The 20,395-nt window shown below is 34.5% G+C and overlaps 2 protein-coding genes across 2 annotated transcripts; one reads left to right on the top strand and one right to left on the bottom strand.

The window, feature by feature from the left end:
- Nucleotides 1-4,045: 4,045 nt before the first annotated feature.
- LOC133186409 (uncharacterized) lies at nucleotides 4,046-7,892 on the top strand. Its single transcript, XM_061321665.1, has 9 exons — nucleotides 4,046-4,222; nucleotides 4,903-5,012; nucleotides 5,194-5,310; nucleotides 5,434-5,510; nucleotides 5,991-6,108; nucleotides 6,246-6,395; nucleotides 6,537-6,676; nucleotides 7,230-7,424; nucleotides 7,588-7,892. Exons 1-9 carry the CDS (start codon nucleotides 4,046-4,048, stop codon nucleotides 7,806-7,808), a joined length of 1,305 nt encoding a protein of 434 aa, XP_061177649.1. The 3' UTR covers nucleotides 7,809-7,892.
- A 982-nt stretch (nucleotides 7,893-8,874) lies between these two features.
- On the bottom strand, nucleotides 8,875-11,057 carry LOC133186212 (uncharacterized). The gene is made up of 3 exons (XM_061321445.1): nucleotides 10,980-11,057; nucleotides 10,435-10,544; nucleotides 8,875-9,747 (listed from the first exon to the last, which is right to left on the bottom strand). Exons 1-3 carry the CDS (start codon nucleotides 11,053-11,055, stop codon nucleotides 8,875-8,877), a joined length of 1,059 nt encoding a protein of 352 aa, XP_061177429.1. The 5' UTR covers nucleotides 11,056-11,057.
- Nucleotides 11,058-20,395: the final 9,338 nt, after the last annotated feature.

The raw sequence follows: 20,395 nt of genomic DNA, 5'->3' as shown, positions 1-20,395 counted from the left end.
AGCAGTAATCTACAAATATTTGAATTTTTTATCTAATGATTATCAAAAATGAATAAAGTAAGGTAAAACTCGATTTATAAACAAATCAGAGATTTGATAAAAATGTTAAATTATAATCTTTTAACTTTAGAAAGTAACACATGAATGTTGAACCCCCCCCCCCCCCCCCCGGCCATTCAATTACAGCGTGCAAGACTGCCATGTACAACAGTTGTAGCTTCATTTCTACGATGCAGTAGGTTCATCACTCTCGAGATCTGAGCAAAAGAAATATTCTTTGCCATTTTTAAGTGCCTGTTTTTCAGATGATAAGGTCGAATTTTCTCTAGCCAAGTGCAGTGTAGTAACCCTTGGACTTCCGGTCCAAGGACTGTCGTTCATACTAATGATACGTAAGAGCCTGTTGAGGTGTGATGTGTTGCATATTTGCATTTGCATTAATTCCAGACTAAATTAAAATCTTTCAAGAAAAACTGAAAAAAATAAAATAAAGATTCCTGCAATATCCTGAGAAAGTTCATATATTACTTGTACAAGAACATTCACATTATGTACTATACAAATTTATGTCCCTATTAATATCATTAGTCAATGTAATGTGTTTAAATTAATCTGTTTAGTCAAAGAAAATTGATCGTTGTATAACACTTCCATCGATACATGTATAATGGTCTATACAACTTTAACACATGTTTTAGCTTTAGGAGCATGAGAGCACTAATTTACTAAATGAGTTGCAGATATATTTCTGTACAAAGGCGGGAAATAGTAAAATTGTCAGAAGTAGAAATATTTTACACATATCTTGATGTGATGTTACTGACACCCACATCCCCGAAATTGATATTCGGAGAGGATAATACAAAAAGGCATCCATATCATATGTGATATATTAAATATACCGTCCTGGTTTTGTATAAAGGTAAGTGCTGTGGCCTTTAGATTTCTGTATGTAGAGAAGTTGACAAGAATTTGTTACTTGGCGCAATTCATCTTAGATTCTCTCCAAACTTTGTGTAACATTTTTCCTCATAATTTGTTTTAGGAACTTTGTTATTATGTAGCGAAGGAATTGCTACCAAGGCATCGTGTCTCAAAGTGTGAAAAATGCAAGTTTTTGCTTTTTAGAAATCATACTATATATATTTGAAATATGACCATTGGTGAAACATGACGTTTAAAACCTCGTGAGTCTCATAATTAGCAGAAAGGCCTTAGGAAATTTAACAAATTTGTGGTGTTACCATGGTAAAAAGAAGTAAGAGAAAAAAAATCAGAATTCATGATGGCGGTTTGTCTTCATTTTTCAAATTTATTAAACATTTACAGATAACAGTACATACAAATGATATATTAAAATGTATGTTTACACTCATTGAAGGTTTCATTATTATATATGCATAATTTTTTTGCGTTTTGGCTTACATTAACAAATGATTCATATTTGTTTTGGTTATTACCGGGATTAAAAGGGAACATTATTCGTGCATAATAAAGCATAGTGTTAAAAATGATTAAGAGGAAAATATGCATAATTTTGCTGTGGAAATAAGCTGGAAAAATCTACTATGAAACTTCCTTGAACATATGTTTTATGGATTTTTTTTGTCATATCCTTTAATTGGCAAAATAATTTTATAAACTAGCTGTCCTTTCCACTTACTATTGATTTTCAATTCTTAAACTGCAAAGAGAAAACTAAGAAATGCTCACAATTGCAATTGCAATTTTCATCATTATTTCCACTTTCACTGCTTACTAACCTATTGGGGTTATCTTTGGTTACCTTTGTTTGAATTATAGTACTATAATTTATATTAAAATTATTGGATTTTAAAACCCATTTGTTTTAAAAATGTCCCAGTAAATTATTAGTTACAATAGCTGAGCTTTCGTTGATTTTCATGCCTATGCGTTTAGTGTTCTGGTGACACACAGATAAAACACAAAGTGTCCTCGCATTTTCAAAAAAAGAAAATCTTCTTAATAAATCCATCTCTACCACCTAATAAAATAAAATTCAACTTAACAAGTTTGTGAATGGAATCATTATGTCAGATATGATATGGGCCCTTTTTTGTACGTTCTCCTTTGTACTCCTCAAGTTCTCCGAGCCTGCATTCCATCTTTATTAATATCAGCGGAAATATATTACATGTATAACTGATCTTTTTATCTGGAATTTAAAATTTTCTGGAGTAATGCTAGCAAATATGCAAATCTTTGCACAATGAACAATTACTTTCCAGTAAAGATGTCCATATTTTATTTAACAGAATTTGAGGAAATGAAACTCACCAAACACCATATAAACTGGATTCAATATACAAAGTAAATTTCCTACCCCCAAGCTTTTTAAATGAATGTGAAAGATAATTGAATTATTGAATTAAAAAAAAACCAAATATCAAAGGAATGGAAAAAATAAAATAAAAAATATAGAGGTCAAGCAAAAAAAAAATAATGAAAAAAAAAATAAATAAATAAATAAATAAATAAAAAAATTTTAAAAAGACGAAGTTTTACATCCTTTTGTGGCTAAATTTGTCAAAGAATTATTTCACTGCGTGAGGGGAACACCGCTTTTCAATCCCTAAATATTTTGATTAATTTTTTAAATCGTCAATGTCTGTATATACCTGCTTTTTAAAATTATAAATCGATTAAAATCTTCCATATTTTATTTCTCCTGTCAACAAAGACGGCTTACAATATTTGAAATAGATATTTATGATATTCGGCACTTAGTGGTACACAAACAAACTTGGCTTTGTACAACCTTTTTCAATTGTATGACACTAGATGAAATCCCACGCAAGCCGGGGGAATTGAATTTATACCCTACAGACAGAAAATATATTGTAGTTTCTACCGACAGCCTACAGGCTTATAGCAGGAAGAAATACTTTGTTCAAAATCCTGCATGAAGTACGTCTCTACCCACCCCACCCCCTTTTTGTAAAAACTTGAAAAATAACAATACCATTTATTTATTTTGAAACCTGTAATACTATGTTATGGATATTGTCTTATTTCATTTCCGTCAAGGATAAAAGCAGCGAATATGCACATTTTACTGATCAATTGTCTTTTGTTTTTGTTTTTGTTTTTTGTTGTTTTTTTTTGGGGGGGGGGTGTACTTTACTTTTTTACATATCAATAAGGTTCATACATATTTATAAACCAAGACCCAAGTACCTGTGTAAAAAAAAATAGCTTTTTAACAAAAGACTGTATTCAGAAAAAAAAACTTAAATGTATTGATTAAAGCAAAAAATTTTACAGCTTTAATTGTATTTGAACAATACCTTATTTTTTTTAATTTTCTCTCTTCTTGTAATCAAGTTTCTTACAAAGTACAAATTGTACTTCGGGTTCGTTGCTACGATGATTTCAGTAAGGAATATAAACAAATTTTACCTATAAATTTATTAGGTAAACCTACTATATATATGTTATAGTCTTTCGATATATAAATATATTCACAGCTTAAAGTGTTATCAATGATTTACCATTATTTTAATGACCATTCACTCAAAAGCTTTTTTTATGTTCATGCAGCTGTAATCGCCTCGTTTTTCTTTTTAACATAGGGTTCGATGCTATAAGATGTTCTAGAAGCTTCCGTCAATATTAAGATCGGTGAATGACGAAAATAATTTGCACATTTCCCTTTTTTAATCGGTTATCACAACTTATTTCTTTTATATCATTTAAATCAAGTTTTGATTTAATAATTCAGTGATTACGTTTTATGAAATAAATAAATGATTGCTTGTTGTCAGTTTCATTAAAAATTGCCAGTAAATTTAGATCCGCCAACCGGAAACGCCACCGTACTCATGTTTTTGCTATTTCATTGCTGTTTATAGAAAATGAAATTTAATTTAATGTACGATACTTACTATGCGAGTGAAATCTAAATATAGTTTACGGACAGCATCTTGTATATAGTGTATTGTTAAAGGAGTAATAGGGTCGGAAAGTCTCGTCACGTGACTCGCGAGATATAACGTGAAAACTTACTTCCGGGCAGTTGCCAAGGATGGCTTTATCAATAATTTACTGGGCTCGGTACGTTGAAAGCCACACAAAACTTACCAGGAAAAGTGAGAAAGCTGTGGATAGCGACAGGGTTTTAAAATTTGTGTTAGATAAAGAGTTTCGCGTTATTACTGCGGTTGTGCAAGCGTCAATGCGAGACACATCTTACAAAGTTCAGGTATGTACATTCGATTTCGCATCAATACATTAGAACAATTTCAAACTATATCTAAGAGTCTGTTCAAGATCTTTAATGTTTATAACTAAAAACTGAGTAAAGTTTATAGATTTAAACTATTTTTTAATTGCGGGCTGTGGTAATCCAGCGTCTTGGCCTCCTCCACCTCGCCCAAAGAATTCATCATGTTTACAATTCACTGAAAATATTCCGTAAAACATGTAGATTTAGTCAGAGAGTCTAGTGTTGCAAAATTTGACCAAATTCACTATCGATTATCAAATTGAATCAGTAGCATACAATCAATTATACGATCGAATTTAATTATTTAATTTAAAGGTTAAATAAAGTTAACCAGCAAATATTCAGATATCCTCGAAGATGAAAACAATATTTCAATACAAATCTATGAGACCAACTTCAGTTTATACTTAGTAGGAAAATTTGTCTGCCATTTGCAAGAGAAATAGGGGAATATCCTTTGATAATGTTAAAAGATGAACCAGTTTGTATTTAAAAAAAATTTTTAAAAAATGTAGCAACTTTGATTTTAAAATTTTCTATCAATTGTCGCTGTCTTGTTGACTTCAGGGATGATTTTTCGATAGTCGGCGATATCATTGTAACACTATGACAGAGACTTGTTTATTTTATTTTATTTTTTTTTTTACTTTTAACAGATATTTCTGGAAAATGAAGAAAACAGTACTGGTACTATAAAGTCATCGACGTGTGAATGTCCAATGGGCCAGTTTCGCTGCCACCATGTAGCTGCAGCTCTTCTGTTTGGGTACATGAAGCATATTCTGTTAATTCATTTGTTTAAAAAAATGCAACAGTTTTGCAGCTTGAAGTCCGATTTTTTTTTTATTTCAGCTGAATTTGTCAATACTTATATTTTGTGTGTTTTATTTTTTTGTCTATTCTAAATCTAAGTGCTTTACTAACTAGTGTATAAAATAATCCTTTAGATATAAGAGGGCAAGCAAGACAGATGTGAAGTGCAGCTGGATCAAGCATCCTAAATCTGCTCCTCCTAAAGCCATAACAACAATGGGGGAAATGTATCCACCCAGGCAAGATTATAGGTAACTCACAAGCACCTTTGTACATTATATATTTGGTAATTAAATAATAAATGAAAGGTTGTGTTATTCATTTGAATATTTCATTCTGTAATGAATACTTGATGTATATACATGTAAATTTAGAGCATTAAAAAGAGAGATGACAGATGCAGATAGATCATATTTGTATGATCAGCTAGGTCATTTGGGTAGATTTACAGGTTTGCTTGATGAACAATATTTTTTTCATCCTTGTCACAAGGGAAACTGTTTCCTCTGAATCAAGGCTCATTTTATGATTTATTTTTGAGTTAATGTTACATTTTTGTTATTAATGGATTTTCATTTATTTTTTAAAAAGTTACATATTTTTTTTTATGTAACACTTTCATCATTTTTAAATTTTCTTTTTTAACATGTCAACTTAGTGTGGCATATATTTTGAGAACATACCGGTATATCATCTACCTGTAATTTCTTTGACCTAGAACAAATATTATTTCCATTTTAAATGTTTTTCATTTTTTCTTAAGTAAATAATTAATACATTGTAATTCATAAGGTATTTTAAGTATAGACTATTCACAATGATCAAACATATATTGTCAGCTAAATAAAGTACATAACAAGCGTTAACTTACAACATAATATGTTGAAAGTTGTGGCCAATGTAATGGTAATTGCTATTTCATTTATTGCAGCTATGCACTGGATTTTATCAAATGAGCCTGAGTGTGAGGAAATGCCAGCATTACTTATTGAAGACCAGCTCATAAGTGAAGAGTACTTGAATGCTCAGTGCAAGTCATCTTATTTAAGGTATTCAAATTCAAATAAACAGAATATGTAAAAACTTGTGCTCTTTGAAATAATTCATTATTTTTGGCTTTTAAAGAAATGAAGGTGTAAAAACAGATTTTTTATATATACATATATATATATGATTTTTAACATAGGGAGAAACTTGTCATTTGTTCAGAAAAGATTATTGAAACAGCATGGCTGACTACAGGACAAAGAGAGAACTCTTTATGGGCAGCTGTTCGCAAATTGAGAATTACTGCATCTAATTTTGGACAAGTTATTGGTGCTATTAGAAGAAATCGGTAAATAAAATTTACAATGGTTTATTTAATGTACAAAAGCATTACATTTTAAAAAAAATATTACTGAATTCTTAATGTGTGGTCTTTTTATTAATAATTTTAAATTAAAACTATGAAATTCATTTTTTTTTTTTCTTGAAGGCTCTCAGTATCATTAAAGAAAAGATTACTCAGTGCATATAATCTTGAGAAAAGAGCTTCTATTCAGTGGGGACTTACACATGAAAAGAGTGCAAAAGATGACTATTGTAAACTTTCAGAGGTCTCGATATTAGAGACAGGTAAACAATTATCAAATTCAATTTAAATGTTTTTAAAAAATTATCCTACCTGCATTTGCTGTGATGCAAGTTGTTAGCAACACAGGTAAAATTTTGCATCAGTAGTGACCTTAAGTAATAATTTGGAATGAACTGGTCCTTTTCTACAACTTTGTGACATAAAACAATTTACGTTCAACATTAGATGCTTGTTTTGTTTTCTCATCAGAACATCTATTTCATCTTTAATGAAATGAAGAAATTGATCACTGAAGAATAAAATGGTTTGCGATGTTATGTACATGTTTTGTGATATTTACTTAATTCCCTTGATTTTTTTCTATCATTAAGATACGATTGATAACACATCCATTATTAAGTATGGAATTTTGCCTCTTAATAATCATGATAGCTCAGTTAGTTGTGTTTACTCTGTGATTGGTCACTGCATAATGATGCCGAGTAAAGGTCGAAATTAGAAGCCCTCGATATGAGTGAAAAAATTACCCAATGGTATGTAAAACAACATACATAACAAATATGGTTAAATTTATATTGTAGTTTTTAATTTCAGGCATATGGCTTCATGAATCAGGTGTTCTTGGTGCCTCTCCTGATGGATTTGTCCAAGGTGATCCCAAACATTTGAAGATTCACCTTCAAGGAAAAGTGAGTGCATCACCAGATATTATAGAGGTTAAATGTCCTTTCTCTGCAAGAGCAATGTCTATCAAGGATGCCTGTACAAATTTGAAAGATTTCTTTCTAGGTAAGTACAAACCGATTTGAAAGTTTTCTAAAAGAGCCTGGTATATGTAAATTAGTTCTCATTTTTCTTTGATGAAACCATCTTTCATGATTTATGTCTAGATAAAATTATCCTACATTATTTTAGTGAAAGAATAGATGTCGATCTTTTGAAATCATTTTAGAGTGTGACTCTGAGGGTGTCCTGCATCTTAGAGAGAATCATGATTATTGGCACCAAGTTCAAGGCCAGCTTTATCTTACAGGCACCACTTGTTGTGATTTCGTAGTTTGGACACCAGTAAGCATGGAAGTCATTCGCATCCTTCGAGACGAATTATGGGAAATTCACTTGAAAAACATGATTGAATTCTACTTTAATGTGTTTCTACCCTCTCTCCAGTAAAATTTTGACTGACTTTATATTGTACATGAGCATACATGTATATTGGTGCACTCAAAATTTAGCTCAATCCTCTTCTTCAGTATGATAAGCACAATCATTATCTCAGTGCGATTAGCATTTTGTTTGACAAGTTGTGCTTGCTAATAGCATGTCCATAAATAAGTGAACATGAAGCAATACCTAAGACATTAAATTATGAATACCACCAAAGTAAGTAACTATGTTTACTGTAAACAGATCTCTTACATTGCCTTCTTCCCTTAGTGCAGTAAATAAAAAGAGAATTTGAATTTTTGCCAAACTGTTTAATTTTATCATGGTTTATTTTTTGCAACTAATGATCAAAGCAATCATTATCTTAAGCATGCATCACCAGTGTGGAAATTTTGAACAAAATAAGTAATTTAAGATGTACAATTGAGTCCTTTTCACAAAAAAGTAAAAGAAAAGAAATATATACAAACTGCAATTCTAAAGATGCAATATCATTAAAATGAGATCTATGTAATTAGGGTCAGACAACATTTTTAAACAATTTAATTATTTGAAAGGGACGTATAGTTTATATTAAGTTTATATAATTATATTATGCATGATTTCTGAATACACAACATCCTGATTAGACAAGTGCCACAGAATACATTCACTGTAGCATATATACATGTAATGTTCATATATAGTAATTACAATACATGTGAATTATATAACAGTTTTTCTCTAAAAAATAAACATATTGTTTTTCAAAAGTAGTTTTTCAAGCTTTGATTGATATTAAGTTTATTTGGCTTCTTTCAAATGCACAACTGATGTTTCCAGAATTCTATGATGAACTGTGCGCGCATAATTTTACATTATCCTTGTGTTACATGTACCCATTCTCAAGTGTGTTGCTAATGCTGAGGATAACATTACAAATTGTTTAATATTTCTTAAACAAATCTGATTTTAGTATTTAACATGAAAGTATAATAATGAATATAAACATTATAGAGATTTTGTGTACATATTTAGCATGTTTGAAAAGATACAAGTTAGATGTTGTGTACTACTTTAATTCACACCAGTTCTAAATTTCATACTTTTCTGCTATTTCCTTCAACAGAGGAGCTTGCAAATTAACAAGAGCTACACACAGTTGGAAAATTTTAGTGGCAAGATGTCTGTATTGTGCAGGAATGTGATCTAGAATACGGTAGTTCTTGATTCTTTCATTTGCTCGCTCCACATGAATTCGACTTCTCCCAATCTTGTAACAAAGCTGTGCTTCTTCCTTTGTGAAATGACATTTGGATGACAGGAAAGGTGGTATGTTTAATGTCACTCCTGGTGGAAGCTTATCAAATATGTTGAAGCCCTTATCTGCAAGGATCATATCACCTGGCTTCAACATATCCAATACACCACAGTGATCAACAATGGCAGCATCAGAGGTGGATCCAGGATAGAGTTCTGAACAATACACTAAAGCACCATTTGGTGCTACACACGTGACAGCTTTTACTGTATGGCGACTTTTGTAGTTGCTGTAAGATAGCGAGTGGTTATTCATGTCTGATGGTACATCCTGTGTGATTTTGGTGGCATCCATTGCTATTCTCGCAGAGGAAAACTCCTCAAATGATTTGGGCATTGACCCTTTGCATTTTAACTGGGAGGGTATCCCAACAGCCTTCATCACTCCTTCAAATAAAATTTCATGCAGCACTGTAACATAGGTATTCAATATGTTGGAGACAGTACTTTTACTGGTGTTAAATCTTTCTGCTAAATCCAAATCCCTTAAATTAAGGCGTAACTTCATAAGAGTCATAAGGAGCTGGTCACTGGTACTGATCCCTTGTACTGTCCATCCATTATAGTATTGGAATGGGGCCATTCTTTCCAACAAAAACACCAGTATATTGAAAACTTCTGAGGGAAATGAAGTATATAACAGCATCTATAACAAAGCAAAACAACCATTTATAAATTATGATCAATGAATATTGCCACATGTATACTATTTTTATACAAAATAAACATCTTGTGTGGTACCTAAGTGCAAGAGAAGGTTTTGTCACAAAGAATACATCTGTGAAATATGAAAACCCGAGCACCAACCTTTCAAAAGTTATGGCCAAGATTAAAATTTTTCAACTGTATGTCAGACAAAGGTCAAGGTCAAAATTGTTGCTATCCAAGTGAAGGTCTTTTCACAAAGATGTGAAAACCTTGGAACTAACCATTCGAAAGTTATGGCCAAAGTAAAAAGTTTTCAAAAGTGGCTCGAACTCCAAGGTCAAAGGGGGTCAAAGATGTTGGTATCTAAAGGAAGGTCTTGTCAAAAAAAAAATCCACTTGTAAAGTATGAAAGCCCTAGCATCAACTGCTCAAAAGTTATGGCCAAGGTTAAAGTTTAGTTAAAATTTTGCAAAAGTGGGTCAAACTCCATCACAAGGAATACATATGTGATACAAGAAAGCCATACATTGTAGGTCCAACCAGTCAGTAGGTTTGGGCAAGGTCAAATTTCTTGCGGCCAAACAGACTAACGGACAGCTAATCAGACGGACGGACACAACAATTAAATCTATATGCCCCCAAATCTTCGATTAAGGGGGCATAAAAATATGCTCAAATAACATACCTTGTCTGGGTCCTGTATTATGTTGCAAATTGTAAAGGCTTGTTTTTTCAGTTTTAGTGACTCTAATTCTCTTCGGAGCTCTTTCACTCTTTCTGCTAAATCAACACTTTCTGTAATGATTACAAAACAATATTAGCAATATCAACATTAAACCATAGTAGGTATTTAACATCAGGGTGGTATATAGTATAGTATAGTATAGTAGTATAGTCAAATAAGGGTAGTAGCTAGTGTATGAATTAAATTTGGTACTGAAAGAAGTTTGACCCCCCCCCCCTCCCAACCCACCCCCAAGCATGATATTCTATTTTCATATAAGGCTCTATAAGACACATAAATATGTCAGTGAGGCCACCTTTAAAACAATGTTTGTTTTTCCTCTCCAGAATCAGAGTAAAAAAATAGGATTGGCAGGGTAAGTTGCACCATGTCGGTAATTGTTGACGTAATGAAAAAATTCAGAAAAAAGTTTATAGACATTATAGACATAATAATATAGGCATAATACAAATAATGTCCATCTGATATAATTTTTTTTTCAATACCTTTGGATGCCTCTGGAAAATAAGCAGTATAACTGTGATCAGCGTGGATCCCTCCTTCACACTGTGAAGTTGTCATTGCACATTCTCCATCGAACCCTTCTGTCAAGCATACAAATAAATTACACACAAAGTAATATTTTTATGAAAAGCATCATAATGAAAGGATAAATTACTGCAGTCTTTGCAAACAATAATCTTACAGGGCATGCAAAACAAACTGATATGAAAATATAAGGGCTCCAATACTTTAAACCTTTTGTGAGCATGACCCAGTGGATAAATCAGGTGATAAGTGAAAGTCTTGCCAAAATGAAAATTGTTTTACCTTCAGTACTTCCAGAAACTGCATAGTCGTGGTCATTGTGGTTTAGCTCTGCTTGTCTGGGTTGCTCTGTATTGAGGGTTCCTTCTGTTTCTGTTTCAGTAATTTTGCGTCTGTAAAATATTATTTTTATGCTCTTCAATAAACAAATATATATATTTTAAAAGTTAAAAAAAAATAATAGTTATAAATATACAATTATCATTGAAAACCAAGCTAACTCTCATATACATTACATATAAATGATACATATACATATATACATATAAATGAAGGAGGAGATGAAAAAGAGTCATATTGACATAAATTTTAGAAAGCAACCATGTATGAAGATCTGTCAAGTAAGAAATATTTACCTTTTTGGCTCGACAAAGTCAGGAAAGCAATTATTTTTGCTGTATACAAAAATTGTCGGCCCATTCTCTTTTCTCCCATCTTTAAAGTGGCAACTGCAAATTCGATCATTACTATTGTATTCTCTATCTGCTCTCCTGAAAAGGTTGAGGATAAATTCAATACTATATAATCAAATTAATAATTTCAAAATTGTTTGTACAACATTATTTAAACTCACATCTATAAATAGCAGTTAGTTTACTTTCATATGTTTAATGTAAACTTTTGGTGTAATGCTACATCGTATCCTGTATGACCGATTAGCTAGGGGTGTCCACACTGTGGCTCGAACCTACAACCCTCAGATTCAAAATCCAACGCTCTACCGACTGAGCTAAAGGGTTAACCCACTACCTAGTGCTAGTAGGAGCGTGGCCTCACTATATACAACACAAAGGCACTTTTAACTCTGTTACACTTCCCCCTTCTTGAGATTTCTTACCCCTGAGAAATCTCACACACGAGACTCTATAAACATCACTCACCATGTGGGTTTTGTAGTTGAGCGCCAATATGACTGATTAGCTAGGGGTGTCCACACTGTGGCTTGAACCTACAACCCTCAGATTTAAAATCACTCTATTTACTGAGCTAAAGGGTTAACCCACTAGCTAGTGCTAGTAGGAGCGTGGCCTCACTATATACAATGCATAGCCACTTTTAACTCTGTTACACATGTATTCTCTTTATTATTTTGAATTAATTTCATATTACTAAGTATAAAAAATATGAAAATAAATTGGACATTAAGCATTTCTAATATGGGTCTTGTCTGAGAGATTATGTATGATACCAGCTGATTTTAAAAGTTCTGTTAATCATGAAGATTGAGACAGAGTGAAGACATATAAATACAGAAGATAATTTTAAAATAATTCTAAATATTAATTTGCACTGAAAAGTCAAGCCACGATTTCTTTGTTCCTTTCTTAAACAATCATCTGACAATTTCTACTAATTGGTTAAATTTATAACTATTCCCTTGTAAATACAATGATATACATGTATATGTAAGGCCTGCAAAGTTTTGTTTGGTATAGGCCTATAACCATGATAACATGACACGGGGCTTGGATCTATCAGACAGGTTTTCCAGTTTAATGTTTTGTTAAAATTAGTATTATCATTTGTATACCTGCATCTATCAATCCATTTCTTCCTCTTTTTTGGATCTGTAGGAAATCTGAATAAACTACATGTTCGATTCGCGCCAGTCATATGGGTACACCCGAAGGCAAAACACAGCGGCATCTTGGTCTGCTGCCCGGAAGTTGCAAATCGAAAATGAAAGTAAACGAGACTTTCCGACCCTATTAAGAACTCTGGTGCACCCGTTTCGGTGTTTATTTGCAAAATTTATTAATTTATAAGCATGGCCTTAGGAACCGGGGGGCACGGGGGAGGGGTGGGGTATTGCTATAAATAAGTAAGATGATGGTTTAGTGGAAATAACAGGAACTCGGCAGGTGTGAATCCAGATGATAAAATTTTTGTATCGTTTTCTGATATGTTTAATCGATTGTGGGTTCCTCAATCATGCGGATTCACAACACGTGTGACGTTTATTCTACGACACCAAAACAAAAGTAAGTCGTACATCGTTCAGTTCATTAGTACATATACACATTCGTATAATATCGTTACATCTCCCTTCTTTTGAGTAAAAAGGTATGCAAATAAAAATGCAAAAAAAAATCTGTAAACACATTTGTTTGATTGAACAGAACCATTTTCTCATTTAAACATTTAAACAGATACAATTACTTTGGGTTTCACAACTCTACCATTACGAATGATATAAGGGGTGGGGTTACGTGTAGCAGGAGATTCATCCTTAGCCTCAGTAGCTGGCTCTGAGATTGGATGGACAGAATGAGGACTTGCTGGAGTAGGGGGCAAAGTAGAAGGTTCTGTGAAATTGACGATATTGGAGTCTGATGTATCAGGCTCAAATTTTTCTTTCGAGTGGATCAGGTGTCGTCCGTTTCTACGGTACACTGCTCCCTCTGTGCTTTTTACTGTATATGATCTGTCTCCCTCATCTTTGGTGATTATTCCTTGCTTACATAGTTTCCCTTCTTGGTACCTTATTCTGTCTCCTACTGAAAGGGGTGGTAGAGGCTTAGCACTGCGATCGAAGTATTCTCTCTCTCTCTCTCTCTCTCTCTCTCTCTCTCTCTCTCTGCTTCCATCAATTTCCTGACCCTGACTAGCACCTTTGGTTTTAGATCGTCCGAAAATACTGGAAGTATAGACCTTAACTTCCTACTCATTCACAGTTGGACGGGTGAGGAGCCAAAGTTCAAAGGTGTTGTCCTGTATTCTAGTAGTCCTAGATTATAATCTTTCCCATCTGCCTTGCTCTTATTCAAGCTTCTTTTGGCAATCTGTACATTCTTCTCCGCCAATCCATTGGATTGTGGATACTTTGGACTGGAAGTGACATGGTTAAAGTCATACTCCTGAGCAAATATGGAGAAATCCTGGCTTGCCTATTGTGGACCATTATCCGATACAAAATTTCGTGGAATACCAATCCTACTAAACATCATCTTCATTTTTTCTATAACAGCTTGACTGGTTGTCTTGTGTAGTTTCTCTTTTTCAAAGTATCAACTGTAGTAATAAACCACTAACAGGTGCTCCTGGTTGTTCCATTTGAACAAATCTGTAGCTATGGTGTCCTATGGGTAGTCTGGAATATCATGACTGATCAGTGGTTCCTTTTGGGTTTGAGTTTCTCCTCTCTAAGCAAACTCCACATTCCAGAACCATGTTTGTGATGTCTGCTGATATCCCGGGCCAAAATATAATGATTCTAGCTCTCCTCAAGCATTTTTCTACACCCATGTGGCCGATATGTACAGCGTCCACTCAGCTACGTTAAGGAAGGCCTGAGTTCACATTTGTGATGCACTGTATGGGAAGTTTCATTGTGACGTCATTAAAAATTTCACAAGCGACAAAAATCTATTTAACTACATGATAATGCGTAAATGAAAACTTGCATTCATTTATTTTATCAATTATTTATAAAAGAATGTTAAATCACAACATTTGATAACAATACTGCTGAGTAATTAGAAGCAAATCTTATGTCAGAAATGAAGTCACTAGCCTTGACTTGACGCAGTACAAGTGATCCAGAGGAGTGGATCCAGTGGTTTAATAATTACAAAAATGCTTAAATAAATATAAAACCATCGCAAAAGTTTAAATCTAATCAGTAATATTGAAAGTCAATAATTTATTTAAAACACATATGTAGATTATTTTATCTAGGTGCTTTGGAGCTGCACAACGACAGAGAATGTAAAGAATATCGCTAACACGATAATTATTTTCCTAATTAACCTCAAAAGTGCAAGGGCATAGAAAACACTGTTTGAGCTGAAATACGGAATATCAATTGCTTATATCATATATATTTTAAAAAGTGCTGGGAGCCGATTATGGTTGGCGTGGCATTTTCATTCATGACAGAAATAAAGCAAAGTAGGAATTTTTAGCTATTGTACGCATTTTCAGCAAAATTACGAGCATTTCCGAAGCAGTTCAAACTAGCTCCCAGCACTTTTCGGGTAGCCTATGTAAATCTTTTTTAATGTGTAACATTTTTTCTCTCCAAAAAACATGCGTATACCCTTGCACTAGCGTCATTTTCTACATTCAGCTTATCAATTCTGTTTTTATACCAGTCACGTGACACAGAGCTGATACATGCGATATAAATGGTACTGTGTGCGGACCCAAACCTATCCATTATGGATATCTATATTACCTTTCCTACATGTAACCAGTTACTTTGTTATAAAGATTTTTAAAAATAATACATTTTAAGAAGGTACTTAGATCGCATTTTCCATTTCCTTCCTTAAAATAGCTGAGCATCATCTGGCGTCTTAAGTCTCTTGGTATGATTATCTTGTAACCCTTAAATATAATGCCATCTATCTCGATATCTATATCTCTATCTATATATCTAACTCATCTATCTATGGTTCCAATATTTTAGTGCTTGGGATGGACATGTTTTGCGTTTTTCAAGCCAACCATCATGTATTATGTTTATAAGAATCTTCATCTGTGGGTCAGCTTGGGTTGCTAATCTGACTTCCTCTAATCTTCTTTCACTCATTCGAGTACTGGACATCACTGTATGTACATGTAGATCCATGCCTGCTGTTAGCTGTGGGTAAGTATCTGGCAGAAACTTGTGTGAAAGGGTATCCGCAATTGGTATGTCTTTGCCTGGGATGTGCGTCAACTTCAGAACATAGACCTGCAATTGCAAAAGCATCCTTTGTAACCTTGCTGGGGTCTGTGCGAGTGGCTTTGTGTGAATGGCAGCTAGGGTTTATGGTCTGTATGGACCTGGACTTCCCTACCATACAGGTATTGGTGAAATTTCTTGCAGCCAAATAGGATAGACAACATCTCTTTCTCTATCTGCAGCGTATTTGACTTCTGCTGGGGTGAGTGACTTCGACGCAAATGCAACTGGTCCTGTAAAAGTGTAGCTCCGAGTCCAATTGCAAACTGCGATGCATCAGTCTCCAATACTACTGGTTTTCCTGGGTCAAAGTATGTAAGCAGAGGTCCTGGTGTTCTAGTTATTAGGTCCTTGACCTTCTGGAATGCCTGGGCCTGTGGTGCATCCCATACAAATTCAGTGTCTTTCAGCAGCAACTGACGTAACGGACTGGTGATGTTAGCAAGATTTGGTGCAAACTTTGAGAGGTAAGTGATCATACCCATGATAGTCTGAAGCTCTGACTTGTTCGAGGGGGGCTACATATCCCTGATGGCAGCTACCTTAGAGGGGTCTGGCTTTAATCCATCTGCTGAGAGGATGTGACCAAAACACTCAACTTCCTGAACTCCAACTTGTAATTTCTCCTTGTTCATCTTGATGCCCACACTCCTTCATCTATCTATCACTTTGATTAAATTGTCATTGTGCTCTTGTGGTGTCCTGCCATAAACCAATATGTCTTCAACGATGGCAGCAACTCCTGGCATTCCTTCGAAGCATTCGTCCATCTTTTGCTGGAAGATGCCTTGTGAGTTCTTCAAGCCAAATGGTAAATGCAAGTAGCGGTATCTCCCAAATGGAGTATTGAATGTAATGAGCAGAGATGATTCACGTGAAAGTCTAACAGTCCAGTAACCAGAGCTGGAATCTAGCTTAGAAAAGTACTTGGCTCCTGAGACTTGAGGAAGGATATCGTCTAAGGTCCTCATAGGATAATGTGGCCTCATAATAGCTTTGTTGAGTTCCATAGGATCCAAACATACTCTTAGTTTTCCCGATGCTGGCTTAGTAGTAACGACTAATGAGTTCACCCATTCCGTTGGTTCCGTTACCTTGATGATGATCTGTGCTGACTCCATTCTGTCTAACTCTACTTTTAGCTTGTCGCGTAGGGCTACCCGGAGATTATTGGAATAAAATTGAAACACTTAAACTTAACATATATTTTACTTATTTTAACACAAATTAATTAAGTTGTTTTTTTTTCGTGTTTGTGATTTTTAAAAGAAAAGTTCGCATCATAGATCTGTCGTGAAAATCGGACTGGAAATAATTATTTATTCGTATTGATCGGCAACTCATAACTGATTTTAATAAAAGTGCTCAATAATTATATTAATCTAAACACTCATTAATCAAACAACTTTTGCTTAAATAAACATCAAGCACACTGTATGTTTGAAGAAAACCACTCGGGGTGAATCCACTCAGGGCAAACAGGGAAATAGCGCGAAACTACTCAGAGCGAACAGGTAATTCTGTGGCAGTTGTTTCACCTCTGACCTTGCGCCGGACAAATATCTTGAGATCCATGTCGCTTTCCGCATTTTCTGCAAGCCTTCGTCTTCGTTGTTGTAGATGGAAACTTTGTCGAAGTGGCAGAAGTCTTTGTCGGATTGGATCCAGATTTTGTCCGGAGGGATGGTCTCCTTCCGCTCCTCTCTGTAAATGGATGTGCATAAGGTGTAGACTTGGATACTGGAGGGGCCCATACACTATCGTTTCAAAGAAGTCAGACTTATAATACGAAGTCAACTGTGGGTACAGGGAAAAGTCGCAGATAATACATGCCGATAGATTGCGACTGCTGAAACCTCAAATTTGGCGGATGAGGTCGTTGAAGACAATCAAGAAGATAAAATTGAGTCTTTTACCACGCAGGATTTAGTGGATACCCAAGTTGAGGAAGATGTAGTATCTGACAAGAGAATCCGAAGGCCACCCTCTGGCTTAAAGACTATGTCCAGTAAATCATATGGGTGAGGAGAGAGCTGTTATATATATAAATGTAAATAAAGCATGTTATATGTGTAAAGGTAAAAAAAAATAGAAAAAAAAAACGATTATGCGAGGACGCATAAACTAAAGGAGGGGGTAATGTCGCGGATGTATTCCGGAATTCGGAATATCGGCCATGAAAAGTCTAAAGTTATGTTGAATTATTTTGTAAATTAACCTGTCCCTGATTTATTCGACTTCAGTTCTCTGACTGTCTTATTTTAGCGAATTTTTTTGTATCAGTTTGATAATCTAATTAGCGCATTAACCTTTTAATATACTTGTGTATTTAATATTGCGTTGTTAGTGATTATTATAGGATTTGCTACCTTGTGTACAACGAAATACGCGTGGACGGTTTATCTATTTTTATCCCGAGGGGGCATGTAACACCTGGGTCTAATGAGATGTGGGAAGTGCCCAGCACGCGATTACAAAGATTTCGAGAACAAAGTAGGTCTTGTAGATAGATGGACGTAGTTCGTTTGGTTGGATGTAGAGCTGTGCGCATTAGTATTTTGGTTAGGAAGATTGGGGAAGTTTAGTGTATATATTTGTTTAATAGCGAAGGTATAAGAAGACCACAGAGTTATTCGACTGTTGTCCTAATGTTTGTCGATTCATTACCTATGTGGGTGTTTGTTGAATCTTTATCATAATGTAGTTATGACTGTCGCTTTACTGTGCTTGTAAAATGTAAAACTCTGTGTCTTGAGTGTTTGTGATATAGTTGTTTGTGCTGTAGAGCATTAGTTTTTGTCTTCGCCCGGAGTCTTCCTTGATTTGGCTCATGTATATTCATGACATGTTCGGTAAATATGTTATTTATATTATTCTGTAAATACGTTGCGCATATCTGTATATTTCGGCTGCGCACATTAGAGTAGTTCTTATTATTCCTAAGGCCTAATTCTATATGCAGACCCGATCCCTAGTGTAGTGAAGAGACCGGTTTTGATTTAACCCGTCCCCCCTACACGTTACACTTGCACATGTGCTGACTGCTGTCCCATGAGTTTAAGCTGTTCCTGAGAGTACTCGTATGCCTGAGCTATCTGTACAGCTTCATCTAGTGTTAGTTCCTCGCCAACATTAATCAGCTTTTCCCCATTTTTTTTTCTGATTGAATACCGAGCACAACTCTGTCTCTAATCATTAAATCAATGTCTTTAAAATTACAGTCTCTGGCCAAAAGTTTCAATTTCGTTACAAACTGATCAAACGTGTTTGGTCCCTGTACTTCATTGTTAAACTTGTATCTTGCGCGAAGATTGGGTTTTAACTTGGGTTGAACGTACCTGAGAAATCTAGCGAAGTGTGGTTGCAGTTTTTTTTTTTAAAATCATCGTTCGAAAATGCTGGAAATGTATTATAAATATCACGACCCTTCTCACCAATCCACAATAGAAGGTATGAGACTTGTTCTTCTTCATCATTTTCTTTCAATGGGCCTGCGAAAATCAGTTTCACATGTTGTTCAAATTCGGGCAAATTCGAACTAGACCAGTCCATGGTCGGTGGGGAATGCCGCATAAATCCATGATAGCCGTGTCTTACTTATCCGCGACTTCTGACACCATGTATCGTTTTCTGATATGTTTTAATCGATTGTGGGTTCCTCAATCATGCGGATTCACAACACGTGTTTGTTAACAGGAAACGTTTATTCAACGACACCAAAACAAAAGTAAGTCGTACATCATTCAGTTCATGAATAAATATATCTTCTCTCCCTCCCTCCCTCTCTCTCTCTCTCTCTCTCTCTCTCTCTCTCTCTCTCTTTGGTTTTAGAAAAAAGTTGTTATGAATTCAAAATTGTAAATAAAGCGCCAATACTGCTATGCCCTTTTTACATAAAATTTAGAAGATTAAAATTTGTATTATAAAGTTATATTTACTAGCAGAATTAAAATGACGTTAGGAAATGCTAGTACTTATTCCAATACAACAGCAAAAAAATGAATTTAAATTAATTCTGATGTTGATTATAACCCCCACCCACCCTACTCCTACAAGTAAGAGCCTCGGTTAACGTCCTTACGCTCCTTATATACCTCGGACTCTTACATCCGAAGGCCATTTTCTAACGAGCTCGTTCCGCCCGAGATTTTGGGCGGAACATGTTATGCGTGAAATAAACTGTAAACACGTAGTTCTCAGGTACCTACATGTACGTGTTTGCATGGGGTATAAAAGTCACAAGAAATCTTAAAATTCACTTTATTCAGTATTCATCATTGTTCATTAATTAAAACCGTCATTATTTCAATCTGTCATCAGAATTACTTTCGATTTGACCTCATGTTAATTTTGGGGATTGCTAGTCAGAAAAGGATAAGTTCAGTTATTTCATAGCGAAAAACTAGTTTCGTTTCGTCAAATTTT

Source organism: Saccostrea echinata, unplaced genomic scaffold (genome assembly GCF_033153115.1).
Source record: "Saccostrea echinata isolate AGI-Se365-2 ecotype Australia unplaced genomic scaffold, CSIRO_AGI_Sech_v1 ptg000013l, whole genome shotgun sequence".
Classification (NCBI taxonomy): Eukaryota; Metazoa; Mollusca; class Bivalvia; order Ostreida; family Ostreidae; genus Saccostrea; species Saccostrea echinata.
Note: the sequence above shows the minus strand (reverse complement) of the source record. Positions and strands in the feature narration are given on the sequence as shown.

Coding starts and splice junctions, on each gene's coding strand:
- LOC133186409 (XM_061321665.1), top strand. CDS start 4,046: ATGGCTTTATCAATAATTTACTGGGCTCGGTACGTTGAAAGCCACACA. Junction 5,013..5,193: donor GCTGCAGCTCTTCTGTTTGG/GTACATGAAGCA, acceptor ATAATCCTTTAG/ATATAAGAGGGCAAGCAAGA. Junction 7,425..7,587: donor TTTGAAAGATTTCTTTCTAG/GTAAGTACAAAC, acceptor AAATCATTTTAG/AGTGTGACTCTGAGGGTGTC.
- LOC133186212 (XM_061321445.1), bottom strand. CDS start 11,055: ATGACAACTTCACAGTGTGAAGGAGGGATCCACGCTGATCACAGTTAT. Junction 10,545..10,979: donor TTTTCCAGAGGCATCCAAAG/GTATTGAAAAAA, acceptor TAATCATTACAG/AAAGTGTTGATTTAGCAGAA. Junction 9,748..10,434: donor TAATACAGGACCCAGACAAG/GTATGTTATTTG, acceptor GCTTTGTTATAG/ATGCTGTTATATACTTCATT.